Source organism: Apteryx mantelli, chromosome 7, assembly GCF_036417845.1.
Source record: "Apteryx mantelli isolate bAptMan1 chromosome 7, bAptMan1.hap1, whole genome shotgun sequence".
NCBI classification, from domain to species: domain Eukaryota; kingdom Metazoa; phylum Chordata; class Aves; order Apterygiformes; family Apterygidae; genus Apteryx; species Apteryx mantelli.
Genome location: NC_089984.1, coordinates 5,904,987 through 5,931,199, shown reverse-complemented (window position 1 = coordinate 5,931,199; position 26,213 = coordinate 5,904,987). Strand labels below are relative to the sequence as shown.

Below are 26,213 nucleotides of genomic sequence, written 5' to 3'. Positions count from 1 at the left end.
GGGGTAGTGGGCCAGTCTTGCAGCACCTCACTGTAAATCTCCGAATATCCAGAAGGGCCCAAGGTGGACCTCTGCAAAGCTGCATGCGCTTGTTTGTGATTTGGCAGCACAGAGGGGGGCTGCGAAAGAAATGTCTGTGGTGCCTCTTGCAGCTGATACCAACTTCTTGATATACAGCAGGAGACCATGGTGTTGGTGACGTTTGGAGATCAGTGAAGTAACTGCACCACAATATGAAATTCAGTTTGCTTTGCTTTGCATGCTCACTCCTTTCAGCCAGCAGGGACTAGGAGGTTTTTAAACTTGTTTCTGTGACTTTTGAGGTGTGCCTGTGTGATGTTAAATATCATAGGAGCTGCCTCTGTCTAGAAAAACAACGCGGATGTGACATTTTGGTAAAAGGGATGACTTGTACAGGATGCTTTCCTAGAGATCTTGCTGCCTTGGTGAAACCAGCTCTTGCAGTACTCCTTAGGCAAAAATTTGCTGTGTGGAGGATACAGAAGTCCAAAACAGGAAATTTAAATTAGGTGAGCTCAGAATCGCAAATGCCCATAAAAGACTCCCTTAGCTAGAAAAAGTCCCCTTGACTGTCATATGCTTTTTTGCAAAGTTAAGTTTTTTTGTGTCCCCTTGCTGCCCATTACTCCTGAGAAGATGATGATTGTTCCAGTGATGTCTGAGACGGTTCTTCTGAGGTTGTTTTTTTTCCTGTGCTTTTGGAGGATGAAGGTTTTGGCAAGTCTTTGATAATCAGAAGGGAGTGATGATATCAAACTCCCATTAAACTTAAAGCAGTAAGATCCACCTCCCCCTTCTAAAAGGGAGGGAGGAAGGAGGAGAAGAGCATGTATAACTGCCAGACTTACTATTGTGTAACACTGTTTTGTCAAACTTATCTCTGTATTTGTACATATTAGTAACACATTGCACATACCATGAAAAATAGAATGGGTCTCGTTTACAGACGATTCCAGACAAATAACTGATGAAGGACTCCATTCTAGCATGTAAAATTGTTACTATATTTCTTCATTGTTATGGCTGTTGATTAAAGCTTGTTTAAATGTCCTGTGAAGCACATCATGGTGACAGTAGAGGCTGTTGACAACTCATAGTTGATGGTCTCATTTTGGAAAGCTGGAACAGGTCAGTGGTTCTCTAGTTTTTGCTTAACAGCTTCAGAAACTTCATAAATTACCACCTTAGCTGCTCTGTAGCAACCATTACCTGCAACCTGTCAGTACCACCAAAACAGGACTGGTAAAGTTAAATTAATTCTGTTCCTCTTGCCTTTAGTTATATTGGAGTGAGTCTTCCTCTGTTTCTAATGTGGGAAAGAAATAGGGCCTCAGAAGAAAATAGTGTCCCTGTCTCCTGCCAACCATACATCCTTCCGCAGACTATATTCAAGCTCTTGCGATCATAGCTTAGTCTGTTCTGTCCCACACATTTTCCAGGATACTAGCTCTGTCCTTTAATTACAGGAGTGCAGTGTAGAAATCACCTTGGTTTTTGCCTTTTTGAATTTGATAGTTTTAAAATGTTTATATAGTGTGTTGAGCCCACTATCGGAGACGGCAGGGTAAAAGGATTTCTTTGTTTGGCCAGTTCTATGACCTCCTTATTGACAGAGCACTGAGTTAGTCCAAAACCAACATGGAAATCATGCTCACCTGTGGTTGAATCATCTCCTCTTCAGCCATCCACATGGAATATACTTTGGCTGACTGGGTTTGCTGTGTTTTAATATTCCTGGAAAAAATACCATTTGCAACTGCTGCAGTGTCCTAGGAAGCTGCCCAAAGCACACTTGACTCCATGCCCAGGCGTCTGTGGGGTCCTGCTCAGCCGCGCGGCGTTGCAGCGGGGCGGTGATCTGCGCTCCTTCGATTTTGCTGGTCTGGTACCGTGCTGCTACTTCACGAGCAATGGTTTGTGTGTGCCTTTGCTTTTCAGTTATGATGGTGTTCGCCCTCACAAATTAATGATCTTTGGTATTTAATCTGACTTGATTAAATCTGACAAATATTATTGTTTCGTTAGTCTTAAAATAGTGGTGTCTGCTTTTTTACTAATTTGTCAGAGTAGTTCAATTTCTCCTGGGTGTTGAGAAGCATAATGTTGTAAAGAGGGAGTGCCTACTTAGTATTAAGACACCTTCAGATGGTTTTTATCTCTACATTTAAGATGGGGTGGCACCAAGTTGACCAAAATTTGTTGAAGAAAGCCTCTGTTAGAGCAGGTGACAATTCAACTTTATTCAGCCTATGTTTTTGTCTTAATCCTGTCATGCTTTTAAATGCAGAGGATAAGGTAAATTCTTATGTTGTTCTTCGCATCAGGATGACTGGTTTAAAGTAACATATGTGGACAATGTGTTTTGTTTGAAAATAGTTGAATTCTATTCACTTTTTGAGATAAGATTTTTTTTTTAATTGTGTACTTGTAGTAAGCAAGGATAAATCCAAAAGGGTGATAAATGTGAAATATTACTGATAAGATACTACAGCTTGTATTAAAACACTGGCTTGGGTACTGACAAGTAAGCAAGATCTTCCTTGCAAGGAGGGTGAAACAGGGTGAAGGACAGCGCCGAGTAACTAGCTAGCTTTCATGCTCAAGTAACTAGTAGCAATTCACTTTTTTTGTGCATGTGCCAACATTTAGTGTTTGAATTCCAATTAGGTGTATGCTTTTGAAGCAGATTTCCCAATTGCTGCTGCTCCTGGAGCCCTGGTTAGCATTTGGAACAGTTTCAGCACAGTCCAGCTTCCTTTTGGGCTGAACGAAAGCTGGCGGTGTGCTCCAGGGAGGCACCGAACGGACTCCTGCTGCTGGTGGAAGTTGTCGACAGCAGCACAATAGAGCGATGAAGTGAAACCCCCTGGCAGCGTGGACAGCATGGGCACCAGCAGCTTCGCTCTCCAGGTTGCCTTCTGCTGGACCTGCTTTGCTTGGTAAGGTAGACACAGCCCAAGTCCACAACACCTCTGACAGCGGAGCTCCTTACCAATTACCTGCTATTCAGCTGGACAACCGTTTACACTGCTTACAGCCAGCTATTTTAGTGCTGCTCTCTTGGTGCTTTTTCAATGGCTAGTATGTTTTGGCTGCTGTGCTGAGAAAGCTGAAACTTTGCTTTTTTTAGGCTATCTGTGCTATCAGCATCAGTTCAAGAGGGTGCTATCAGAGGACTTAGTCTTTAGAAATACAAATGGCCAATAAAACATCTTTGGAAATGCCTAGGCCTTTTAGCTGAACTATTTAGCAGTGCCTTACTGCTTTGTTTTGTTTCAGTAACAAGCTTTGTTGGGGGGTCAGGGCAGGGGGGAAAAGAGGAGTTTGCTTTTTATGTCCCGTTGGACTAGTTCTGGATGTGGAGACCTTTAGCAGAACTAGCTAAATAGTCGTAAGCAGCTCTGACGGCTAACTGTACTCAGCTTACAAGGACTGCTTGTATTGGAAGGAAACTAAGTGTAATGCAATGCTGTATCTAAATTATATTCTCATTCTGCATGGATCTTCTGAATTTGCTGTTGGTATCTGAAGATGATCACAAGCTGCGCCCTGTGCCTCGTTCTCGGTGCGAATACAAGACTGCAGGGCTGTGAACCAGCACATTTCAGGAGCCCAGTGCTGCTCTGAAAACGAGGAGGAGTCCTACAGGGATAACAGCTGTGGAAACTTGCTCTCGCCATCAGTTGTTCTCTTGATACAGCCAAAATACGATTACAGGGAGGCTTGGATAGAAACACTGACCTGCTTTAAGATGATGACATCCTGGCCCCTGCATGGCATCTTAAAGTGGTCTGAGTGAATAGGATTTTAGCTTGTCTCGTGAAGGAGTGATCCAAACCGCCTGTTCAGTGCTGGTGAAGATCTAGACAAATTTCTCGTACGGTCGGTCCATTCCCGACCGTATGTGTAGTGTCCCCGTACTGCTGACAGCCTGGCTGAGTAAAAGCCTAGCTTCTCTTCCGTGCTGTGGCCGCTCTGCGGCACCGCGCTTGCAAGCCCGCAGACCTTGGGGGGGGGGGGGGGCCTTTCTGTGTTTCGCTCGCTGTCTGACACCGGTGCAGGTGATGAAGTTGGACTTGGCTTCCTTGCAAAAGGAGCTGCCTGTTTCTGGGGACCTAAGGGGGCTCTCGCCCACCTTGCTTCAGCCAGGCTCCTGACTGGTGTGTGAGGTGGCACAGGGGTGCGGAGGTTTATTCAGAGAGGCTTTTTTGCACTGTTCTACATGTATATTTAATTTTCCTGTGACGGATGATTCAATTTTCATTAACTAGCTGAAACTGTCAGTGAAAATACCAATTGTAAAGGTGTCTCTGACAGCTTGTGTAATTCAGAGCAAAATTGTAAATTGCTTTCTCCTAGGCTGCCAAACATCTATCAAAATACATTAAACCTAGTTTAATTGGTTTGGGGAAGATTTAAGGAAGTGACCTTGCCAAAAATCTCTGTTCCTTTCCATTCGAAATGCCCCTCTCCCCAGAATTATCTCTCTTCCCAGGATTATTGCTGCTTAAAAATGGTTTTTGCTTTTCCAGTGCTTTATTTCCAAGGCTTCTCAGTCTCTGAATATCGGCTAAGCCTCGGTGTTCATACCGGAAAGAGGCATGAACCACAAACTACAGGTAGCACACGTGTTTCTGATGCGTGGCTTCGCCTGTAACTTGGCAAGTAGCTGAAGCGCGCTTTTTGGGGCTCGCTGTTGAAAACCGTTTTGTTCCCAGGGTTGGAGCATCCTTGTGTTTTACTCTTGCACAAAGCTGCAGCAGTTTCCATGGGAAACATTCTTAGGTGGTTAGAAGTACAAACCCACTGTGAAAGTGTTCTGAATTTTTTTAAACAAAACAAAGATACTTGAGCTGAAACAATTTGGAAGAAATTCAGTTAAAATCCTACTACAACAATCCTTGCAGTCTGGGCGACAGAGAACTAGTACAAAACATTCTTTTAAACTGAAAAACAAAATGGAAACTAATGTTTGGTAATTTTTTCCATAATGCTTCCCTAAAATCCTAGTTTGTCATTTATACTGGCAATGAACTTTCAAGGATTTTATTTTAGATGGATGACTTGATGACCTTTGAAAATGCCTAGGAAAGTTTTTGATTTGCCTTTGTGTGTGTGGGGGGGGGAGGGGGGTTCTTTAGTGATTTAGCTTAAACATGCTGGCTTGAGTAATCCTTATCTAAACTAAAGGTGTGTTTGTGTGTACGCGGTGCATCCGTACACCTGGTTTCAGTTGGCTTTCCCCGAGCTGGAGGAGGGAGGGTCAGGAAGTGACAGCAGCAGCAGGAGCTATGGAGAGCCTGGCGGCAGGCTGCGCCCGGCAGCTCTGTGCCATGGCACCTAGGGGGAGGAAAAGCCTTCTGCTGGGTGCTTGGTCTTGTCTCTCCATGCTCAGCCTGAAGACATGGCTAGGTTTGCTCTGAGAACAGCACTGGCCTCAGGTGAAGTGATCTGCTTTGGTTATTAGCTTTCCTGAACCTTTGTTTAGCTGTTAGTGCTTCTGTCGTTTCATGTGTTCAGGTAGAAAAATGTTTGGTTTCATGGCACGGCAATTCTGCACAGGAGATACTGAAATTAATAGCTTTGCTTTGAGCTTGTGCGTACAATGAGGAGGTTGTTACAATCATTTATTCTCTTAATGATCAGTTAAACAACAAACTTCTGAGTTGCTCTGTCTCTTTATCTTCCCGGAGATGACTGCTTAGGAAGTGGTCAGTGCTGGCACAGGAGTTTGAGTCAGACCCATCTCTGTGACGGCAGGAAGAGGTGACTTTTGGGGAGCAGTTCCACAGTTGTCAAACACTTGCCTCTTGCGGAGGAGCAGGACTAATGCTGCTCCTCCTGCCCCCTCGCTAGCCAGGCTGGAGGTTTGGGAAGTGCTGCTGAGCTTGCATTTCTGAAGCCCTACACATGGTGATGTCGGGCACTGTATGGCTGTTCCTTGTGCTGAGCTGCGGTAGGTGGCAGGCCAGGTGAGATGAATGGAAGGAGGTCCAGCTGAGAAAACTTCAAAGCAGGATCTCAAGTCCTGTTTAAACTTCAGGTTCAAATAAGTGTTTGTTCTTACTGCACTTTATTAGTATGTCAGTAAATATCTGCTCCTGCAAATTGCTGCCTTTAATTGTGTTTAACTTCTCCTGAGTTACCTTTTGTAGACGCAAGCTTATGGCACGCAACAGATGAACATTGCGCAGCTTCCTCCGTAAGGGAAGAAGTGGGAAGGCTGGTTGTGAAAAATGCAGCCAGGTGCTTCGTTCACATTGATATAACGATATGAAAAGATCACATACAGGTTTCTCTGCCCTGTGGTCTGCTAGCTTGATGAAACAATGCTCCTTAATGGCTTTAAATATTCACCTATTTTTGTTGGAGATGCTTTCCCTTTCTTCTGTGCAGGGTTTTTTTAAGCTCCCTCTGCAGCCAACAGAACCAGAGCTCCAAACAGCAATGACTTGCCAGGGAACGCAAGTGATTTAGAAGTCAGAGTTGCACAGTACCAATAGTCATGGCAGGTAATATATCTAAGAGAAAAATGTCAGGCATCTACTCTTAATCAAATGGAAGATTTTTTCCAGTGCTTTGTGATAAGATATGTATGGGGCTAGTGAAAGGATGGACTTTAGTGTACTAATCTCACCCAGCAGATAACTGATGCAAATTGAATACAGAAAGCAAAGAAGCGTTCCAAGCTGAATTCCCTAAGCTTGGACATTTCTTACAGGAGAAACTTGGCCGCTATTAATTAGGTGCAGGTGTTTGTACCCATTTATCAAACCTGCCTTTTTTTTTCTTTTCTTCTGGACCTGAGCTTCTGAATGGAAGAATACCTGTAAAACATATCTAACAGGTCTGGGCCATACTTTCAAACTCTGTAAGTGCCTTGTAAGGGATCCAATCATACTGATAATTGGGTCTCCGAACTTATCCCATAAGGCACATCATTTGGGATAGGGAATTACTTTTTCCTCCTTAGTGGTTGGACTGACTCGATGTGACTCCTAATGGGTACGAAGGAACTGCCTCTTACTGCCCAATGCACTTCTCAGCTAAGACAAGTTTCTGCTCTGCTGGTTCAATTTCTGGACCAAAACCATGTAGTGTTGGATGGAGAAATGAAACTTTCTTTGCTGCAGGACAATGGCCAGAGACTTGCTGGGGTAGGATATTCCCCACACACAGACCAGTACTGGAAAATACTGGACTGCTGTGGCTTGGAGAATATTGTGCGTTAGCTCAAAGTTTAACTTCTGTGAAGCTGCACACAGGCAGGCGTCAGGGCCCTGGCGGCCTGCTTAGACTGACTGCGACTCTCTGAGAGCCGGCTGTTTCTCTTCAAGAGCTGAAAGCAAGGTGGTTTATTTCCCTGGAAAAGAGGTGTGAGTTGGCTCATCCCCAGCACATGCTGAGACGGAAGGAATTTCCTTGCCCTTGTGGAAATTTCACTTCATACCTCGTATTGATTCATTCTTGATCTCGTAAACGCTGGCTATGTAAGTCATGTTTCCTTAACTGAAGCCCTTGCTGTTCTGTGCGCAGGATGGAAGCGAGATGGGAGAAGGCATTCTCTCCAGACTGGCTGTAACAAAGAAGGAGTCGGCTGATGGGTTTAGATTAAGCACTAGAGACCAAAAAATGAGGGAAACACTGAGGGGAATGAATCTTGTTCCTTTTCTCTGATTGCGCTCCCTCTGCAAACTGTGGCTGGCTCGAGGACTAAATCATGCAGTGAAGAACCCTGAAATCAATGGGATGAAGATTAAATTCTTCAAACTGCTGTTTAAACTAGGGTTAGAAGCCCTTTTAATTTGAGAAGAGAGGTAACATTCTTGTTACTACAGGAAGATTCGAGTAATGAATTTGGAAACTAGTGGTAGGAATTCAGCTCCGTCTTGTCTTTGTGCTCAGGTTTCAAAACTGACACAGGCTTAAATACAGTGTTTTGCTTGGTTTCTGTTTTTCAAGCTTTTAGGATGCAAGGGAATTAAATTCTTGTTTTTTTCCAACAACTCTGAGGATTATATTAAAGAAATGGAATTTAAACCAACCTACTCCAATAAAGCAAAAATATTTTAATAGTAAAACCATGATCTGGCATGAAAATGTAAAGGAAGTGTTCCAACCCTGCTTGAAGTTTCCTGCCCTAGGTAGAAGGGACAAGGGAATATGATGGTCCGGTGTACCTTGGCTACCATCTGTTTCAAATACAATAGGAATAGTGTAGTTCTCTGCAAGTCACTGAGGCTTGCACTGAAATTAAGAACAAAGAAAAAGGGGTTTTGCTGTGTTTTTCTTTTCTCTCAAGGAGAGTTGGGAGTTGGTGTTGATGGTGGCAAGGGAGGCACCTGTTAAAAGCAGTGGAGTCTGCTTCACTGATGAGCTTAATGTGTCTGTCAGACTTTTCCCTTTCATTATCTCATCCTCCCTCTCTTGCCCCCGAAAGAATCTGTCAAAGTTGTCATAAGCAGTGATGTTCGTGTTATGAAACTCATCATTGCAGCATCTCCACAGCAGCAGTAATGCCTGGGAGAAACGTGCAATGAAGAATGTGGAGCAGTTGTTTCATTCCTTGGGGAAAAAGGATCAATCTCCTTCCTTCTTCCCCACTTCTTCCTGGCCACTGTAGGTTACCTGCTTCTTTTTTGGGCAGATGGGCAAAGCAAGCAGACTGACAAGGGAATATTTATAGCTCACCTCCTGTTTATGTTCCTCTCCCAGCAGATGCGATAAAGGACTAATTATTGGAAGATAAGAAAATTCGGGCAGGAATGGTAAGGGTGGCAAATGAAGACCATTTGCTACTGTGTAGGTCGTACTAAGTGCTTCAGAATGCAAAGGTTAACACTTTCCCCATCTTACTGGCATTGCCTTTTTTTGTGTCTGTATCCTCAGCCTGATTAAAAAGGGGGGAAAAAATACAAGGAACAGTACTGCTGTTCAGACCCGTTCTCATTCACTTGACCTTCATCCGCAGAAACATTGCCCTCTGGAGGCAGTGGGTGTGAAACGTTCTTTTCAAGGCAAACTACCACCTCTCAAGTGAGATGTGAGCAAGGACATACTGGTAAAATCAACAAGAGATGAGTTCAAGCTGGTGGGTTTTAATCAGAAGGCTGATGATTGGGTTGAGGGAGACGAGCTGTATATGGTTACCTGCACGGCAGCAGTTTGGATTTGTTGAAAACTGCCAAGTGCTCATAGGGATGTGGGGTTCCTCTGCCTTTGCAGCTGCCTTATTCCAGGAGCCCTGCTCCCGAGTGCAGGGCCTTTCCCTGCTGCTCTCTGGTCAAGTCTTTGGGTTTTTTGCGTGCCAGGGAAATTGCGTTCCAAAGGGAAATTGTGTGAGATGGCTAAGGAGTCCAGATGTCTTGCAAGCATGAAGGTGGAAAAGGAGAGGGTGAAAGATGCAGGAAAAGACCTTTATCCAAGTGAGGGATTGATGCAGGTACAAGCCAGCTCCTGAACTCCACACTCTTGCTGTGTTTTGAGGCTGAAGTGGACTTCTAGGCATCTCCCATTGACAGTTTTTTCCCTGTTTCCTTTTCTCATCTTTAGCTTGCTTCCTTTGACTGCTGGCTTATAGCAAAGAAATAGGTAAGGGAGGAAGAACCACAGTTTAAAAAAAAAAGGGAGGGGAGGGGAGAGAAAGTAGATGCCTGATCCTGATGCTTGGAGTTGTGAAGGTGCGAACAGGGTGACTAATGTGCCCAGCAGTGGAGGGGATGGAGCCGCAAAGGCCAGTCCTGTGCTGGCTGGAAGGAGGGTAAGGTAAACTTGCTCCTCTGCATTAGGAAGTGTTTCTGCCTAGCTGTAGTAGCAGTTAGATGCCAAGTGTTGAGGATGAAACCGAGTTCAGAGCCAGCTAAGGTATGTGAGCAGAGCTCGGTTTAGAATGCAGAAATGCTCTTGCATCTGTTCATGTGCTCAGAGTGCTGTATTGGTTCATATTTGAAAGACTTTAACTTGCAAACTCTGTGCAGAAACGTTAGTGGTTTTGGTATGCTATGCATTGGGATTTGGACACCAGATTTCTGGTCAGAATGGTATTTTGTTCTATCTTCTGCTTTGTGAACATAGGAGGGGAGGAGGCAAAGCAGGAGGAGAAGACCCAATGATTTATGTTGAAAGGACTGTTTAACAGTGATGAACAGATATCAGACAGAATATAGGAACATATGTAGTTGGATTCCTATAGTAGGTGAATTCCCAAAGTGAAGGGAAGATCTTTAAAGGGAGCTTTTCTGCACTTCTGAGGTGGGCGCCTTGGGCTACTGCGATTGCTTAGGGAAGTTGGCAGCAATTTTTGCCATTGAGGTCCTAACCAGGAGGTCTTAGAGTAACCAGTGCTAGAGCCAGAAAAAGGGTGTTCGGTTCTTCAGGCTGTGAAAGTGGGTATAGAGGAAAATAGCTGTTGCTGGATGAGAAGATGAGCTGCTTCAGATCTGGCTTAAGGCAGCCTCGGTTAAAGTCCCTTCATAGACTGTGAAACAGATGTTGCAGCTGGCACTTGCAAATGCATCTTTTAAAATTCGTTGTGGGTGAAATCTCTTACGCAGGGAATGCTGTCTTTTACAAAGTCTGCACCACGAGTGTCAAATCCAGGTTATGACTTAGCGTGTTCTACTTGTGTTTTGGAACAGATTTGAGATGCATCCTTTTTTCTACATCTTCTTTTTCTGGTCAGCTTTTTTGTGGTTCTAATTGGGCTTTGGAGGCATGGTACCCCAAAGGCTTTCTATCACTTGGTGATTATGTAAAATACAAAACATGAGCTCTGCTAGATTGCTCCCTCTTTTCCTGTCAGACAGCAGTTGCTGCCTTGCTGGTAGCCAAAAGGCTGTTTTTCTAGTACAGCTTTGATTAACCTTCCTGTTACCAGTGTAGAATTGAGCCAGCTACACTAGGACCTCTAGAGATGCTGGTATTTTACTTTTGGGTTGTCTAATATACACTTGGACCAGGCTGTAGGAAGGGTTAGTTTTGGGCTGAGCACTGGGATTTTTGCTCTTGTTCCCTAATGGCTCTGGGAGTCGAGCTGCTGCCTAACCCTGCGCCTTTTGACATGCATCTTAGTGCAGACACGATGGGCTAGGAAGGATCTGAACGGATGCGAAGAACATTCTTGCTTCTATTTCCTTCAGACCCACAAAGCCACGTTGGTATGTAAAGCTTCTGCTTTCAGTGGTCTGACTTTGCTGTCTTTCACACACCCCCATGTTATTCACTACTTATTTCAGAAGTAGCAAACCTGTTTGTCTCAGTTGAAACGTGGATGTAGTTATTCTGTGCTGCTTTGCTGAAGCGATGAGCTCTTGACAAAGTGTTTGCAGGCTGCTGACGGTGAGGTGTGATCAGTGAAGCTTGAGACAAGGGTCCTGCTCTAACCCCCAACGGCTTCAGTCCGGGACTTTGTTCCTCTGTCGCATTTCTGTGTAAAGCTGTTGAATTGCAGACATTGGGTAAAGAGTACATGAATTTCTCTCCATCTCAATTTTAAAACAATATCCAGCCTTCAGAATAAAAATGATTAATGATTCCTTAAGCTCTGACGAAAGTTAGGTGGCAGAAGATGGCATTTAGGTCTCTGCTGACTTTGAGTTGGTTTGCCTTTTTTTCTCCTTCTCCCCTAGCCAGCTGAGACTGTTGTCTTAGCTAAGAAATTCCTGACAGCAGCATTGCTATTGCAAGGTGCAGTTCGGAACTAGAGGCGCTCAGAGTGACAGATGCACTTAGCTTCACCAGAGGCTCTTTCTCTAAAATGTAATGGTACTGTATTTCTGTATGGTTAATGAAAATATAGAATTGCTTCACATCTGAATCAAGGTGAAAGAATGGTCAAAGATGATTTTGAAACAGGTTAAACCTGGGGATTCCTCAGCTTTTGATTAGTCATCTAACATGTCCTGTTTTCCAACCCAGTTTGCCTCTTCCCCTGTTCCTGTGTATATGAAGGTGGGAGACTTTTGGAATTAGCTGATACCTGTGAAATACCCATGACCTTACATTGGAGTCTTTGCAGGTGGTAGTTGATGTTATCTTTGAACTGCATAGCTATTTTGCAGGGGGGTAGAACTGGGTTTAGAAGGCTTTAGGATTGTCCGAAAACAGCTACTAAATTTTTGGGCTGCCAGGCAAATCTGGTAGCAAGGAAAACTCTTGGTGTGTTGTATTTTAAAAATAGAACATGAATGTCATGTAAAGGGGAAGAGTTAAGGAATAAAAAGCACGGAGCTGAAAGTGCCTGCTCTGCTATAGGTTTGGGTGAAGCAAATACGTAAATGGTGCTTTGTGCAAGTGCTCTGAAAGGCAGTTTTGTGTCTCACTGTATAAATTCTGCACAATTACTGTTTTATCTGCTGTGACACTCTTTTAGAAGCATTAAAATTGAAGTTGCTGGTTTCAAATAGGAAAAGGTATTGCTTTTTTGAAACTTGCTCTAGAGGCTTCCCCTCTTTATCTAAACCTTGGCCTTGAATTCCAGCTGAAAACTGGCTTACCTGTGATATGCAGCTTCTGGCAATCGAAACCTCTGACTTTTTGACCATGGCAATGGCAAGACAGGGGACCTGGAGTTATCCAGGGGAGCTGGAGTTATCCAAGGTGTCTGGTGCTTTTAATCCACCCCCCCCCCCCCCCGGGTGGCGTGGTTTCCTGGTTGCTTAGCAGTAATACATAGGTGTTTCAGTGCTGTGAACTTGCTGTTTTCAAATGTTAAAAGGCAAATTTGCCCTTTGGTTGCTAACATATAGGCTTTCTTTAAGCATTTCTTTTTCCAAAATATGTAGCTTCTCGCTTGAACTCAGTTACAGCTGTTTAATGCCCAGTTCCCTTCTGCTGTTAACTGCCTGCTTGACCCAACTGTGAGGAGCTGAAAATGCTACTGCAGCCACAAGCAAAACTGAAGATAACTTCATTGATTTTCATTGTCAAGGCTGAGGGAGGGAAAAAAGGAGTATAAATACAACATAAATTAGACTGTATTTCCAGAGCTGTCAAGGTATTGACCACCCAGGCATAATTCCCGCTCTCAAGACTAGGGTAGTTGGGGCTAGCTTTGATTTGTATAGCAGCTTTCAGAAGAAAAGTAAAGTAGGTGAGAAATCTGTCTCAAGCAGGCTGTTGAAAGCAACCTAGCTAAAAATGCAAGTCTGGACAATTTGGCAGAGAAACGATCAACAACCTGGGTTTTGTTTTGCAAACTTGAATCTGAAATGTACTGAAAGCAAGCCCTACCTATGTGGTAGCCTTGTAGAAATGAGGGTTTGGCAACAGTATTTTAAAAACAAGCCCAAAGAAGAAAATAAAATAGAATTGGACTGTAACTGTTGAGAAATCTGAGTGCTAGGTCAGGATGTGAGAACTGCTCTTGGGCCTTGTTCTGTCTGAAATGGGGCTCTTCTGTGCCAGGACTGTAGTTTAATTGTTGGGGTTTTCTGGTTTGTAACCAATATAAAACACTTGTTGTAGAAGGCGGACTTTCTGGGTATAAATAATTAGTCTGATTCTAGATTGTCATGAACAAATATAGTCCCTTTTTTACAGCTTGGTGTCAGTTTATTTTGGACAATGCGTTCTTTTTCATAAACAGTCGTACTTACTACTAGTATCTCACAGTTTGGCCTCCCTCCCTCTCTCTGTTGTAAGGATGAGAAAATTCCCTAAGGCAGCAGAGAAAATCAAAGAGAATGACCCCCTTACTCCAGAATTTCCCAGCCCTCACCCATTATTATGTTCATTTTTTTATCACCTTTAAAAACTGCTGCTTTGCATGATTTCTCCCTTCAATGAGTCTGCATAAAACTTCAAGTTGAATTTTTAAAAATGATTACATTCAGGTGGCATCTGGCTTTAAAAATATTTTACAAAAAAACCCCCCACAGCTGTTCTGTTGTGCGTTCTTCTTAAACTATGCAAGTTGACAGTGAGATGCGTAGAGGTGAACTTGGCTGAGGGGGCCAACCCTGCTGGGTGACAGATGGCCTGAGAAGATGCTGTTCTTGACGGGCGTTCCTGGTCTGCGGTTACCCTGGGGCGGAGGGAGGAAATGGCTAGCGCAGGCGTTGGAATGGATGGCGGCGGGAGCGGGGACGGGAGGTGGCAGCGGGGTGCGATTCCGACAGACAAGTGCGACTGAACGTTTGTCTTTTTGCTGCGTTTGAATTTTTAGGTGCATCAGAGGCTTTCTCCTTGGCAGAGCCCAAGAGTGGTCTATTGCAGTACGGTAGTGCCCTCTGACGGTGAGTATTGGCATATGTGAAGTTTGGGCTCACTTTTGACTTCACTAACTTAAATCATGTTCCCTGAAACCTTTTCTGGTTGAGGATTTTTTGGATAGGAGGTAATCTAGCTTTGAACTAGGGAAGTGACAGAGACCAAAGCAAGTCAGGAAGAGTTGAGCAGTCTACTCTTCCAATAACCATCTTTACAAAGCTGGACAGGCTTTATGAAGAGAGATATAGTTATGCCCAACTGTCCAAAATTTCTGCTAGACTTTTTGCTGATGTACCCATGTGGTCTGTGTACCTTTTGGGATACCATGTGCCTCATGAACTTATTTTATGTAATGAAAATGCCATTGATACCTGTTGCTTAAGTGTTTGAAAGCACTGTGCTTGCTGCAGTGAATAAGCTGTGAAGCCAAGCGCGTTTTGTTCCTTTATTTAATTTCTAGGACAGCTCAGACATTGAGCTTTTTTGCTAATGTTGTCATAGCATAAAGCAAAAGAATGCACTGCCAAGGTGGGTGGAACTTTGTAAAAATCTCACTTTGCCAAAACACAAAGAGGAAACACAGCTCTGAGACCACTGCCTACTTGGTGTCTGCGTGCTGCGCGCAAGGAATAGCATGCTTGCATGGGCTGACACAAGCAGTTAGCGGATCCTCTCCCTGTCAAGGCTTGTTAGTAATGCCTGAAAGCTAATAAAGCAACGGGCTCAGCCACAAGTGCTTCCCCTGTCAGGATAATGATCGTGTGCAAACACAGTGAGAAGGTGACTGCTGTGGGGAGCTTGGGAAGGAGCTGAAATAAAAACTAGAAGGCTTAAATAGGTGGAAATGTAGACTAATATAAGACTGAGAGGATAATGTAAGCTCAGATACTTGTCTGACCTAATGATGTCTGATTTACCTCTTCTGATATTGTGCTCGAATATTTCTCTTGTTACTACTTCTAATAACTTTGCCTTTACCAGCAGTAGAAGTTCAATCTTTGATTTCTTTGGCCACCCTCTTTTTTTTTTTTTTACTGTACATTATTTTGGCCTAATGTACTGTTTAAGTTCTTATGCAAGAACAAAAAAATCTTGAAAATTACCAACCATGCGTTACTAGTTCACGTATAGCTGAGTCGAAACATGGCGCACGGATGGAATTCCTACCTTGGAGCAACCTCATGCTTAACACAGTGTGTAAAGCTTTAAAATCCTCTGTTGCCTTATTTAGTGGCACATCTGGCCAAGTTGCAGGCAACTGTAAATGTGAGTGAAATACCCTTGTATATGATTACTTTCCTTGACTTTTCCCATGTATTTAAATACTGGTTTGAAATTTCATTGGTGATGATAAGCCAAAATGTTAGCTCTCTAATTAGTGGGATGCCAAAATGCTTTGTCCCCTTGGTTACTTGTATTTGTCTGGAAGTAAGCAATCCACAGGGCTGTTGGAGCAGAGGAAAGCAAGGCAGACGGCCGTAAATCAGTGTTTTGTGTAACTCTTACTGGAGTTGTGTCTTGCTGCCTTTTTACTTTTTTAACTTGACTCTGAGCTATTCCCTCTCCAATGCAGTAAAAATTTGACCAGGCATCACTTGTGTGGGAGGCGAAGAGAGGATCAGAGTGGAATTATGAACTCTCCCACCAGTGAGTTAGGTTAGAGAGAATGACTTTTATAAGCTTTTTGTGAGGGCATAACAGCTGTAATTCCGGACTTGCCGATCCTGTCCTCCTAAGGAAATAATTTGGTCTTTAACACTTCACCTAAGCTGGAGATCCTTGAAAAAGGTTTCGTCTCGTTATTGATGCTGAAGACTCTTGGTACAGACCTACCTATCATTTTTATCACCTGCATCGGGTCTGTACAAGGTTAAAATGTGGCAAAGACTGGCGCTGTATGTGCTTCCTTCAATGCTGGCAGTAATGGAGCTGCAGTGGTTGTGTTGCAACAAAGGGGATGAACAGAAAAGCGTTGGTGCAAACACTGTTTTTTACCTATTATGCTGTACAATAAAGAAACTGGCTTTATTAGCTGTATAATCAAAGTAGCATTTTAAATAAAATTGTTTTTCATGTGAACCGAGTTCTCTACAGTAGTCTTATGGTTTTGTAATGAGTACCTAAGTTAATGTTGTATATGCTACTCCCAGAACCAGTGAATTTAGTACTTAAGTGGCTATTTTAAATTGCTAAACATGTTAATCATTCCTTTTGAGTCTGCTATCTCAAGTAGAAAATTCACAAATGTAGTTAATGCTAATCTATTTCTTACCAGTCTTTTGCACAAATACTTGAGTGAAAGAAGGCAAAATCTGATAGCTGGTGTCAAAACAGCTGCTGATATGGAGCTTGAATTTCTGTTTAACTGTCCAAATAAACTGGCAGCTTGCATAATTTTTTTCAGTAAATACCTGACTGTAGTCTGAATTTTAAGCTTTGAAACACTTAAGCTATTGAAATCCTGTCAGGTGTCTGATTCTTGAGAATAGGTGTTTATAGGTTTCCAAATACTGGGGCCTCTTGAGAGGCTTTAGTCATTTCAGATGTCATGTGTGGTCACTTCCACCTAGTCTTGAACGATGGCATGAGGACCCCTGTCAGCCCTGGAGAGCAATCCTTCAGAGAAAAAGTACTCTCTTGCCTTTGTGCTTGAGTCAATACATGAAGACACACGATGGTAAACTGAAAGCTTAAGACAGCTGTGTTCTTGCCTTTTAAAAATAAGTAGTACCGCGTATCCTTTCTCAACATCCATGAACCCCTTTTTTGTAAAAAGGGATGTTGCTCCAAGACTTATCCTAATGTGCAGAGTACCCTGTAGTGTAAACAGTGATCATTTGGCTGCAAATCTCTGAAAGGAGGCATAAAGGCCGGTGGTGGCAGAACTTGCCTAACACTGGCATGCTGAGAAGTAGTTTCCTTTGGTGGTTAAAATTACTATATTTGCCTCTGCTTCCAGCACGGACCTCTTTAGACCAACTAGTTTTGATGTTAACTGCTCAAATTGACTTGGAATGTCAATATGTCAGTTAAATCAGTTGAAGTAGACGGTGCAGTACATTTAATAGGCCAAAGCTACAACGGGTGGGAATACTAAGCCAGCTGCAGCGTGGGTGGGTGACTGCATAATCTCGTGAGATGTGGCAAATGCTCTGTGCAACAAAAACGATCTTATGTTTTTACATAAGGAAAATACACAACAACCCAAAGTGGATCATTCTTCTAGGTGTGTGCTACTGTATCTTAGCAGCTTCAGCATTTAGGAAATTTTGACTGTTCGTGACTCAGTAAAGGGCACAGAATAAAAGCTTCAATTTTGTTCTCGCTTCTTTTTTTTCCCATCTATGAATATCCCAAAGCATGTGGAGTGTGCTGGTAGTAAAATAATAACTAGCTTACAGTTCATGTAAGTCACTGCAATAAATTTTAGCAAGGTGCACTGGAATCACAGAACTACAGAATAGCTGATGTTGGAAAGGGGCATCTGGAGATCATCTAGTCCAAACCCCTGCTCAAAGCAGGGTCAACTGGAGCACATTCCTCGGGACATTGATTGTCCAGTTGGCTTTTGAATATCTTCAGTGATGGAGAGACTACACCCTCTCTGGGCAACCTGTTCCAAGTGGTTGACCACCCTCCTCCACCCCTCCCCCCCCCAAAAAAAATTCATATGTTTAAATGGAATTTTTTGTATTTTTGTGCCCATTGCCTCTTGTCCTGTCATTGATCACCACTGAGAAGAGTCTGGCTCAATTTTCTTTACACATGCTCCATCCTGCCCACACCCCCAAAATCAGGTGTTTGCATGCATTAATAAGATTTCTTCCCCCTCCCCCCTCAAACACACCTTCTCTTCTTCAGGCTCAACAGTTCTAGCTCTCTCAGGTTCTCCTAATATGTCAGATGCTCCAACCCTTACTCATCTTCATGGCCTTCCACTGGACTTACTTGAGTTTGTCCATCTCTCTTGGCCTGGGGAGCCCAGCACTGGGCCCAGCACTCCAGATGTGGCCTCACCCATGCTGAGGGGAAGGATCATCTCCCTTGCCCTGCTGGCAGTGCTCTTCCTAATGCAGCCCAGGAGGGCTGCAAGAGTGTTTTGAAAGAGTAGATGGCTGGCTCATGTCCAAGTTGATGTCCACAGGGACCCCTGCTCTTTTTTTGCCAAGCTGCTCTCCAGCTGGTCAGCCCCCAGCATGTACTGGTGCACCCTTAAGAACATATTTGAAAAAGCTTCTGAGAGCCCTCAAGAAGTAGAAAGTTTTTTTTTTTTTTTTTAATCTACACCTAAAAAGCAATGTTTGTCGTCTTAAGTACAAAGTGTATTGATCCCATGAATTTTAGATGAAATGACCTTAAAGCTTAAACTCAGTGAGTGCTGTTCTTGCAGCCCCGTACTCCTGACTGCTCCATTGCACATTTGTTGCCTCTGTACAAAGAGGAAGAATTAAACAAGAATAAAAGTGTTTGAAGTAGGTCCTCCCCTGAGGTCTCCCAGTGTGTGGTCTGCCTTTGTGTTTTGGGCTGTAAATCTCTAAACTGTGTAGCATTTTGTGTTCCACAGTCCAAAATACTTTGGTTCTCAAAAACTAATGGAAATATACTGTGCTCCTCTTAGATACTGTTACATTTACCATAAAGATGATTGTGCTAAGAGTACATGTATTTATGTTACTTTTCCACAAAAACATTAGAAGCTTAATAGATACTGCTAAGTTAATAAAATTGAAAACCTCTAATGTCCTTTAGTTTTTGGGTTTGGGGGACACATCTCTTGATGCAAGATGAGCCGACATTTTTAAATTTCTGCTTCACGTTCAGTTCACAACCCTATTTGTCTTGTCTTCGTAGGACAAACATAGAACTGTTACAGGAAAGTCTGTTATGTTTTTAAGGATAACTTATATTTTTATTTTCTTCCTAGAAGTGACGGTGGTTTACCAAAACGGGTTACCTGTTATTTCTGTGAATCTTCCATCCCGACGTGAACGTTGCCAGTTCACGCTTAAACCTATCTCAGACTCGGTTGGTGTATTCTTACAACAGCTGCAAGCAGAGGACCGGGGAATTGATCGAGTTGCAATCTACTCAGCAGGTACCATTGTGTGCAGACTAATTGATTTACTTGTTTGCTGGCTATTTTTGTCTAGCCTTTAACTTTTTAAGTGAAAGCTTGTTATGGAATGAGTTCTCAGATGCTCTGGAAAAAGTGGAATAGAGTGGGAACATTTGGTTAGTTGTCTGCGCATATTCAGGTCTGCTAAGGAAATATTTGACTGTAGAGTGAATAAAGAGGAAGCAATTCCTAGTGCTTAGCTTCAGTCTTGAAGATTCTCTAACAATAAAAGACATAATCTTTATTGTTTCTCCATTTATGTCTAAATGACTTTGAAATATTGAGCAAGAGTGTAGTAGCCCACGCTGCAGCACTTATTATGCTAATTGTGTGGATATAGCAGCCCAGGAGCACTGCAAAGTTATGCTAGTTTTTGGGAGGGATTGATGCTTGAGATTCTGAAGATGGCAACTGATAACGTAAGGTTGATACTCAGAATGCAAATCACTGTTACAGACAATTGAAAAGCCTATATTCAAGATGTTCGTGAAAATATAAATAGTCGTGGGTTTTAGTTGTTTTTGCCTGAAGACCCTCATAATCTTGCCAAGTATACTTTCTCAATTAACTTTTGTTAGGATTAATAACTAAGTTTTTGGTGAGTGCTTCCTACTGTTTAGTCTGAAGATTCAATTTGCCTATATAGAGGTTCTAATCAATTTGTAAGGACCTGGGTATAAAAAGTGGTGCAGGGGAAACAGTCTTTTACTTGTCTTTTAAAATTCAATCGTATTGCACTTAAAATGTCCTGTTTCAGTATGTCTAACTCAAATGCTGTGCTTTGCTAGCCACCAAAGCTCTGAAGCATTGTTAGGGTGACTTATGAGAGTGACGTAAGAACAGATATTTCACTGAAGGCCTTGGCCTGGGAGGGAGGTGGTGCTAAAGCTGTCACATTTAAGAGATGGAAATAGTCATCTCTTAATGCTAGTATGGAGAGGTGAAAGTCACTGAAGTGAATTGTACTGCAGAATGTAGTAAAATATTCAAATATCATATGGTAGGATGAAGGACACTTATTTTTATAAGACAACTCCCAAAATCCCATGTTTAGAAAAGTAACTGTATACATTGCTTAACTAGCGTTGCTATGTAAAATCTTTTAATCTATATATCCAGCTTTACAAAGAGTATTGTCAATGAAAAACAGTCCTACAACTAGATTTGGGATACTGTTACAATCAGCTTAGTGCAAGCACAGCACATTTAGATGCTTTGTTTCCACTGTTTGATGAATTCACCTGTGTTTGCCTTGCAGATGGCACACGTGTTGCCTCCTCCACAGGCATAGATCTTCTTCTGCTGGATGACTTCAAACTGCTCATTAATGATGTCACATACCTTGTTAGACCACCAAAGAGAGGTAAACCAACCTGGTTCTGGTAAACTTCAAAAACACATTTCAGTATTCAATTCCCTGTAATTGCAGCATGCTTTACTAACCAGTAAAAATAACACTTCATGTTATTGAAAAGTAAATCTTGCAGTTTCTAATCCTGCCTTCACAGTCTAACTTAGTTATATCCATAATCATAGAGTAGTCAATGCTGGAAAACAAATATTCATTCTGTTCTAGGGCTAGTATCCCTCCTAAGAGGAATAAAAGAAGAAACGGTGGAGAGAAACTAATTTAACATTTTTAACTCATTGTGAAGGAGTTTAGTACAAAACAAGAATCAGATTGGTTTGGAAGAATAAATCCTTCCCGTAACCCGAAAGTAGGGATTTTTGTTTCCTTTGAGCATGGTACCTTATTGCAAACAAACCTTGAAGTCTTGTTAGCTGACAAACAGTGAAATTAATGATAGTGCTCTTACAAGGTCGCATTACTAAGAAACAAATAGGATGGGAAACCAGCCTATTTTGAATCAATAGCAAAATCATTTTAAATAGTTGGCTTCAGCAACTTGTATAACTTCTAGGTCTGAAAACTTGCAAGAAGATTTTGAGGCACTGCAGACTTACAGATAGAGGCAGAATGTTAATATTTTAATCTTTCCCCTACTCTTTCTTATAGGTAGCTGTTAGGTTGAATGAAGTTCCAGGCCTCTGCATGCCCTTACTTACTTAATTTGTTTTAGCCCTGTAGTCAGGCAAGCAAAATAGGAAAGGTTTGTGACCTGACTGAGGCCATCAGGATGAGTCCAATTGAGTTTAGATGGTGGGAATACCTTCCTCTATTTATCTGGATGTTTTATATGTGTTTGGGTTTTCTCTTCTTATGCCCCTCTCTTCAAGCAGCAGTTTATGGACAAAATCATTCATAGGGCAGAAGCTGGGAGGGAGCTGTCAAAGCCCCTTTTCCTATGTTAAGCAGCTCGAATAAGACAACATGTTAAAGCAAGTTGATCTGTCAAAAAATCAGAAGACTCTGACGATATCTTTTGGGTCCGAGACCACCTTGGGAACTGACTTTTAGGAAGTTCTGCTGATAAGTGCTGTTTTTCTTGTAATTGTAGTTGGCTTCCAAGGACCTTTTTGCAAGGAAAATAATAGAATTGTAAAAACAAAGCTTTTCAGCATTTTATTGATCACAGTATAAAAGTACTGAGTAAAAAAGAACATTTTGGTGACTTGGGGAGGTTTGTGAAGCCGCTTGTTCTTGGTGGGCAACAGACACCTGGATTTGGGAGTGCAGTGTGTGAGATGCCATTTCTCCCCTAACTGTAAGTTAGACTGATCTTTACTAGAGATGTTTTTTCCAATCAGTTTAAGAGTATTTTAACAGAAGAATCTCCATTAAGACTGGATACCTAAGCCAGATGGGTCAATGTGGAACAACATGAAAATGTTGCTGTCTTCTCACCTTACTGCTGTGTGTCATGAATATAGTGTTTTCAGAGGCTTATGAGACTTTATACGCTAAAGAAATGGAGAATTTTAACAAGGTTTCTCTTCTAATTGTTAGCCCCTGAGACCAGGTGGGGGAATTAGGCCTAGCTGGTTTAGTCTGTAATTTTCAGCACAACTAAATGAAAATGTGAACATTATGCCTATTTCTGCACTGGAGAAATTGCTGCCCCAAGATAAGGTAATTCATACATCCCACCCACCTACTGTTTGAAAGAGCAAAGTCCGTGTCAGCGAGCTGGTATGCTTTTGGTTACAGCTTGCTTGCATGATCTACCCGTTGTGCGCTGGCAGGGTGAGGTTACGTGAAATTGCCACCTCCGATTCATTTGCTGTAGGAGACTTCTATAGTTAGCTTCTATTAAAATTAATGTGCCTATAAATAGGCACTGAAATAAGTTCAGTTAAACTTTTCAGCTGTTGCTTTTCATTTTACAAAATCACCCTGTATATTTTGAAATGTGCATGCTAGAATGCTGTAATCTGAAATACTAAGCACTCTCTGATAGTCACTTCAGGAAGATCACGTGGATTTTTTTCTTCGCAGTCAAATTAAAGATATTTAGCTTTGGGCGGGGGGAATGTGCTTTGCTTACTGTGTACTTTGGCACTGACAACTGAATGATTTCTTTCCCTCAGGCTGCTAATGTTAGAACTTAAACTGCCCATAGCTTTTCATGAATCAGAACTTTGTTGCTTGAGCATTGCAAGCCAAGATTAGCTTCCCCAGAAAGTAGAGTGCTGCAGTTTTTCTATGTCAGTTCTGCTTTCTATGCTGATAAAATTATGTTTAGAGAAGATAACCTAAGGTGCAAGCCCAATGACATTACAAAAATTTAACTTCAGGTTTTTCTTATAGCTTTTTTTTGGCTAACAGTTCTGCTTTAATTTGAAACTTGGTTTTTTTGTATGGAGCATGTAGTATAACGTCACTAGTCACGACTCCTTTACAAGCTTATTTCCTTGATGAATGCTCTTTGTTTTAAAATACGGGGATAAAGGTTATTTCAATTAATAGCCCTGTTACTGTATTTATTTGCATACAGTAAGGTAGAATTTCGTGGCCCCATAGGCAGTTCAGTGAGAGATTGCCTGCTGAGTGTTTGAAACCAATTTCTAACATTAGTGGGTGGAATAATTCTTGTAAGACTGCATGTTCTGGGGGCCACTAACATAAGATCCTTGTCTGCTGTCTTCAATAGCTACAGCTGCTGATGGACTATTTTCTGTTTGAATTCTGGCTGTTTCTTGACAGCTGGTGTGATGGGTCATGCTAGTTTAGCTATTCATTTATCTTCGTTGTCTTTTGTGTTAAAATGGATCTGAAGTAGCCATTGATATGTGGCAAACTACTAGTGTGTATCTTCTTTTTTTCTTGTTTTTATCAAATTTTAGGCATATTTAGTAGTAAGGCCTGTCTGTCTTTTGAAGAAATTGCATTGTCTTAGAGTGCTGGAGCCCTTCCAAAGGCTTTTGTGTTGGAAAGATAGTTTCATACGTTTCCTGTACAGAGTAATATCAGTTTCTGAAGAGTCCATAAGGAGTTGTGTGGATAAATGCATATAAAGCAGTCTCTTTTTTTCCTAGAGCTCTTAAGCCATGAAGATGCAACCACGCTGAATGATGTCAAGACATTGGTTCAGCAGTTGTACACCGCCTTGTGCATTGAGGAGCACCAGCTGAACAAGGAGAAGGAGCTAATAGGGAGACTAGAGGAACTGAAGGAGCAGCTAGCACCCTTAGAAAAAGTGAGAAGTGAAGTCTCATTGTATTTTATTTATCCTCCAAATACCAGATTAATTTATTTCAAGGTTTTAAGTAGATCCCTGGCATGCTTCGAATAGTCTTAAGATCAGTGAAGCTGAAGATGGCACTGAATCTATACCAAGCCATGTCTGTTTCTGCAGAAGTATTTTATTTCCTTGCTTTATATAATTGGAAATGAACTTGGTAATAAATAGAAAGACTGGTGCTAATGCAACAAAACATCCCTGCAAACACAGAGAAATAAGCACCTTTGCTAAGTATCCAGAGTATGCTCAGAGTAAAATAAAGATGATGGGGCGATACTGATGGAAAAGAAATCTAGAGATGTCTGTGTAACCTAGAGTCAGATCATGTATCTCAAACAACTTAGGATTTCGTGTAGATACAGAGCATTATTTTTATGTTATCTTTTAATGACTATATCAATATAATATTTTTCTGAGAATACAAGGCATATGTTTCTTTTTTTTCTGCAGGTAAGGATGGAGCTCAACAGGAAAGCAGAGAAGAGGACAACCTTGGTTTTATGGGGAGGGCTGGCCTACATGGCCACTCAGTTCGGGATTCTGGCCCGCCTCACCTGGTGGGAGTATTCTTGGGACATTATGGAACCAGTCACCTATTTCATCACCTATGGTAGTGCCATGGCAATGTATGCTTATTTCGTAATGACTCGCCAGGTAGGACATGTTGTGCTGACGTTGACACTTCAATAGAAGACTTGATTTGTGCTCCACTCCCTAGAAAAATACAAAAACTGTACCTATTAGGTGTCAGTTAGCCCCTTCCCTACCCTGTCAGAGCCTGGATGCCCCTTGATTTAATTTTTGCTATGCAGGGTGGCGGGGTATTCTTGTGGCGTTGCTTGGTGGTGGTCCTTACAGATTTTTTGGTTGTCCTATCCATAGATGCTTGTATATGCTCTGGGGTTGCCTGAGTTTAGCTATACAGGTTCATGTACTGACAGATAATGTTTTCTACCCCCACCCCCCAACAAACATTCGCTTGCACTACAATTGAGCTGTGCTCTACCCTATAGTCTCTAAGTGTTGTGACTTATCATTTCAAATAAACTATGGGCATAAGAGGTACCTTCTGAGTTTCAAGGAAGCACACATCTCTGACATACGAGATGCTGTTCTAAAGAGACAAGAAAGGCTCATAAAACATGCAGGAAATGCTTCTCTTTAGGTGTGTCGTGGATTTGGCCTCTTATCCAGATGTAACAGATCTATTTGAATGCTTGCCCCTTGGTATGATCCCAGCTATTGACTCTCTGGCTAAGTCTTTGAAAACTAGCCCTGCTCCAGTGTTGAGAAATCTATGGACAAAATAGAGGTGTGCTTCTCTGAGTCCTCGCGGTAGTGACAGATTCTTGGCGGGGTTTTCTAGTACATGGCTTGTCTTACCGTTCCTTCGTAATCCAACCCAAATGATGAGGGCGAAGGGATTCAGAGGGTCTCAGACGACCAGAATAGATGCTGTGGGTGTTCCAGCATGGTTTCCCAAGGGTCCCTGTCAGCTGCCTGATTTCGAGGACTAAGGACATGTGTGCCCCTGTCAGGGCGGTTGCATTAGTTTCTGCCAAGTCCATTTGGGACTTCTGCCATGTTTGAACTCAGGATTGATGTTTTAATCAAGTTGTCCATTTCAACTAGTACCTTTTCTGACAGACTTAAATCCTCAGTGTTTCAGGGATGGCTTGCCTCTGAATGCAGCTTTTCTATACCTTACAGTCTCATTGCTGGATGCATGCCAGACAAAGAGATGGTATAATGTTCTAGTGCAAGGGAGAGTTTGCTTCAGCAGACAAACCTGTCCTTTGTAGAGGCTTTGTGGGGTTCAGCTGAACAGCATCATCTGTGCCCCACTGACTCCAAGCTCTGCTGCTCTGAGTTACCTTCGTGCTCTAAAAAGCTGTGACTTGTTGTAGTAGAGTATCCCTGGCAAAAGCTGTGGTGTGGGATTTTTATTCTCGCCTGCATAGCTTGGTTGAGAGATGAACTCATAAGCAACTGTTGTTGCTTTAATTAGCCATTATGTATTTATGATGCTAAGAAAAGGAGATGGCCGTTTTGCCCTATTACAAAGGCTTGTTCTGGTATTTTTTAAAGAAGCAAGTTAATAATACTGGGAGGTAAAAGAATAGTTAGCTTGGTGTTTCAGACTGTAGCTTTTTTTTGTTTAAATACCAACTGCCAGTGGGTCAGAACCCTGAAATGTGTTAGTTTTTGTTCTTTCTGTGTGGAAA

General features: G+C 42.3%; 1 protein-coding gene across 2 annotated transcripts in view; it reads left to right on the top strand.

The window, feature by feature from the left end:
• MCU (mitochondrial calcium uniporter) overlaps positions 1 to 26,213 on the top strand; it is a 97,662-nt gene that overhangs the window by 67,919 nt on the left and 3,530 nt on the right. The window contains exons 2-6 of one of the 2 annotated variants that reach the window (XR_010884689.1): positions 14,186 to 14,255; positions 19,154 to 19,324; positions 20,604 to 20,708; positions 23,783 to 23,943; positions 24,439 to 24,598. Coding sequence is in view for 1 of the 2 variants with exons in the window: in XM_067299695.1 (XP_067155796.1) it covers positions 14,186 to 14,255; positions 19,154 to 19,324; positions 20,604 to 20,708; positions 23,783 to 23,943; positions 24,439 to 24,642 (711 nt within the window). In the remaining variant the exon portion in view is untranslated. Of the gene's footprint in view, positions 1 to 14,185; positions 14,256 to 19,153; positions 19,325 to 20,603; positions 20,709 to 23,782; positions 23,944 to 24,438; positions 24,643 to 26,213 lie in introns of both variants that reach the window. The other variant, XM_067299695.1, reaches the window with a different exon arrangement.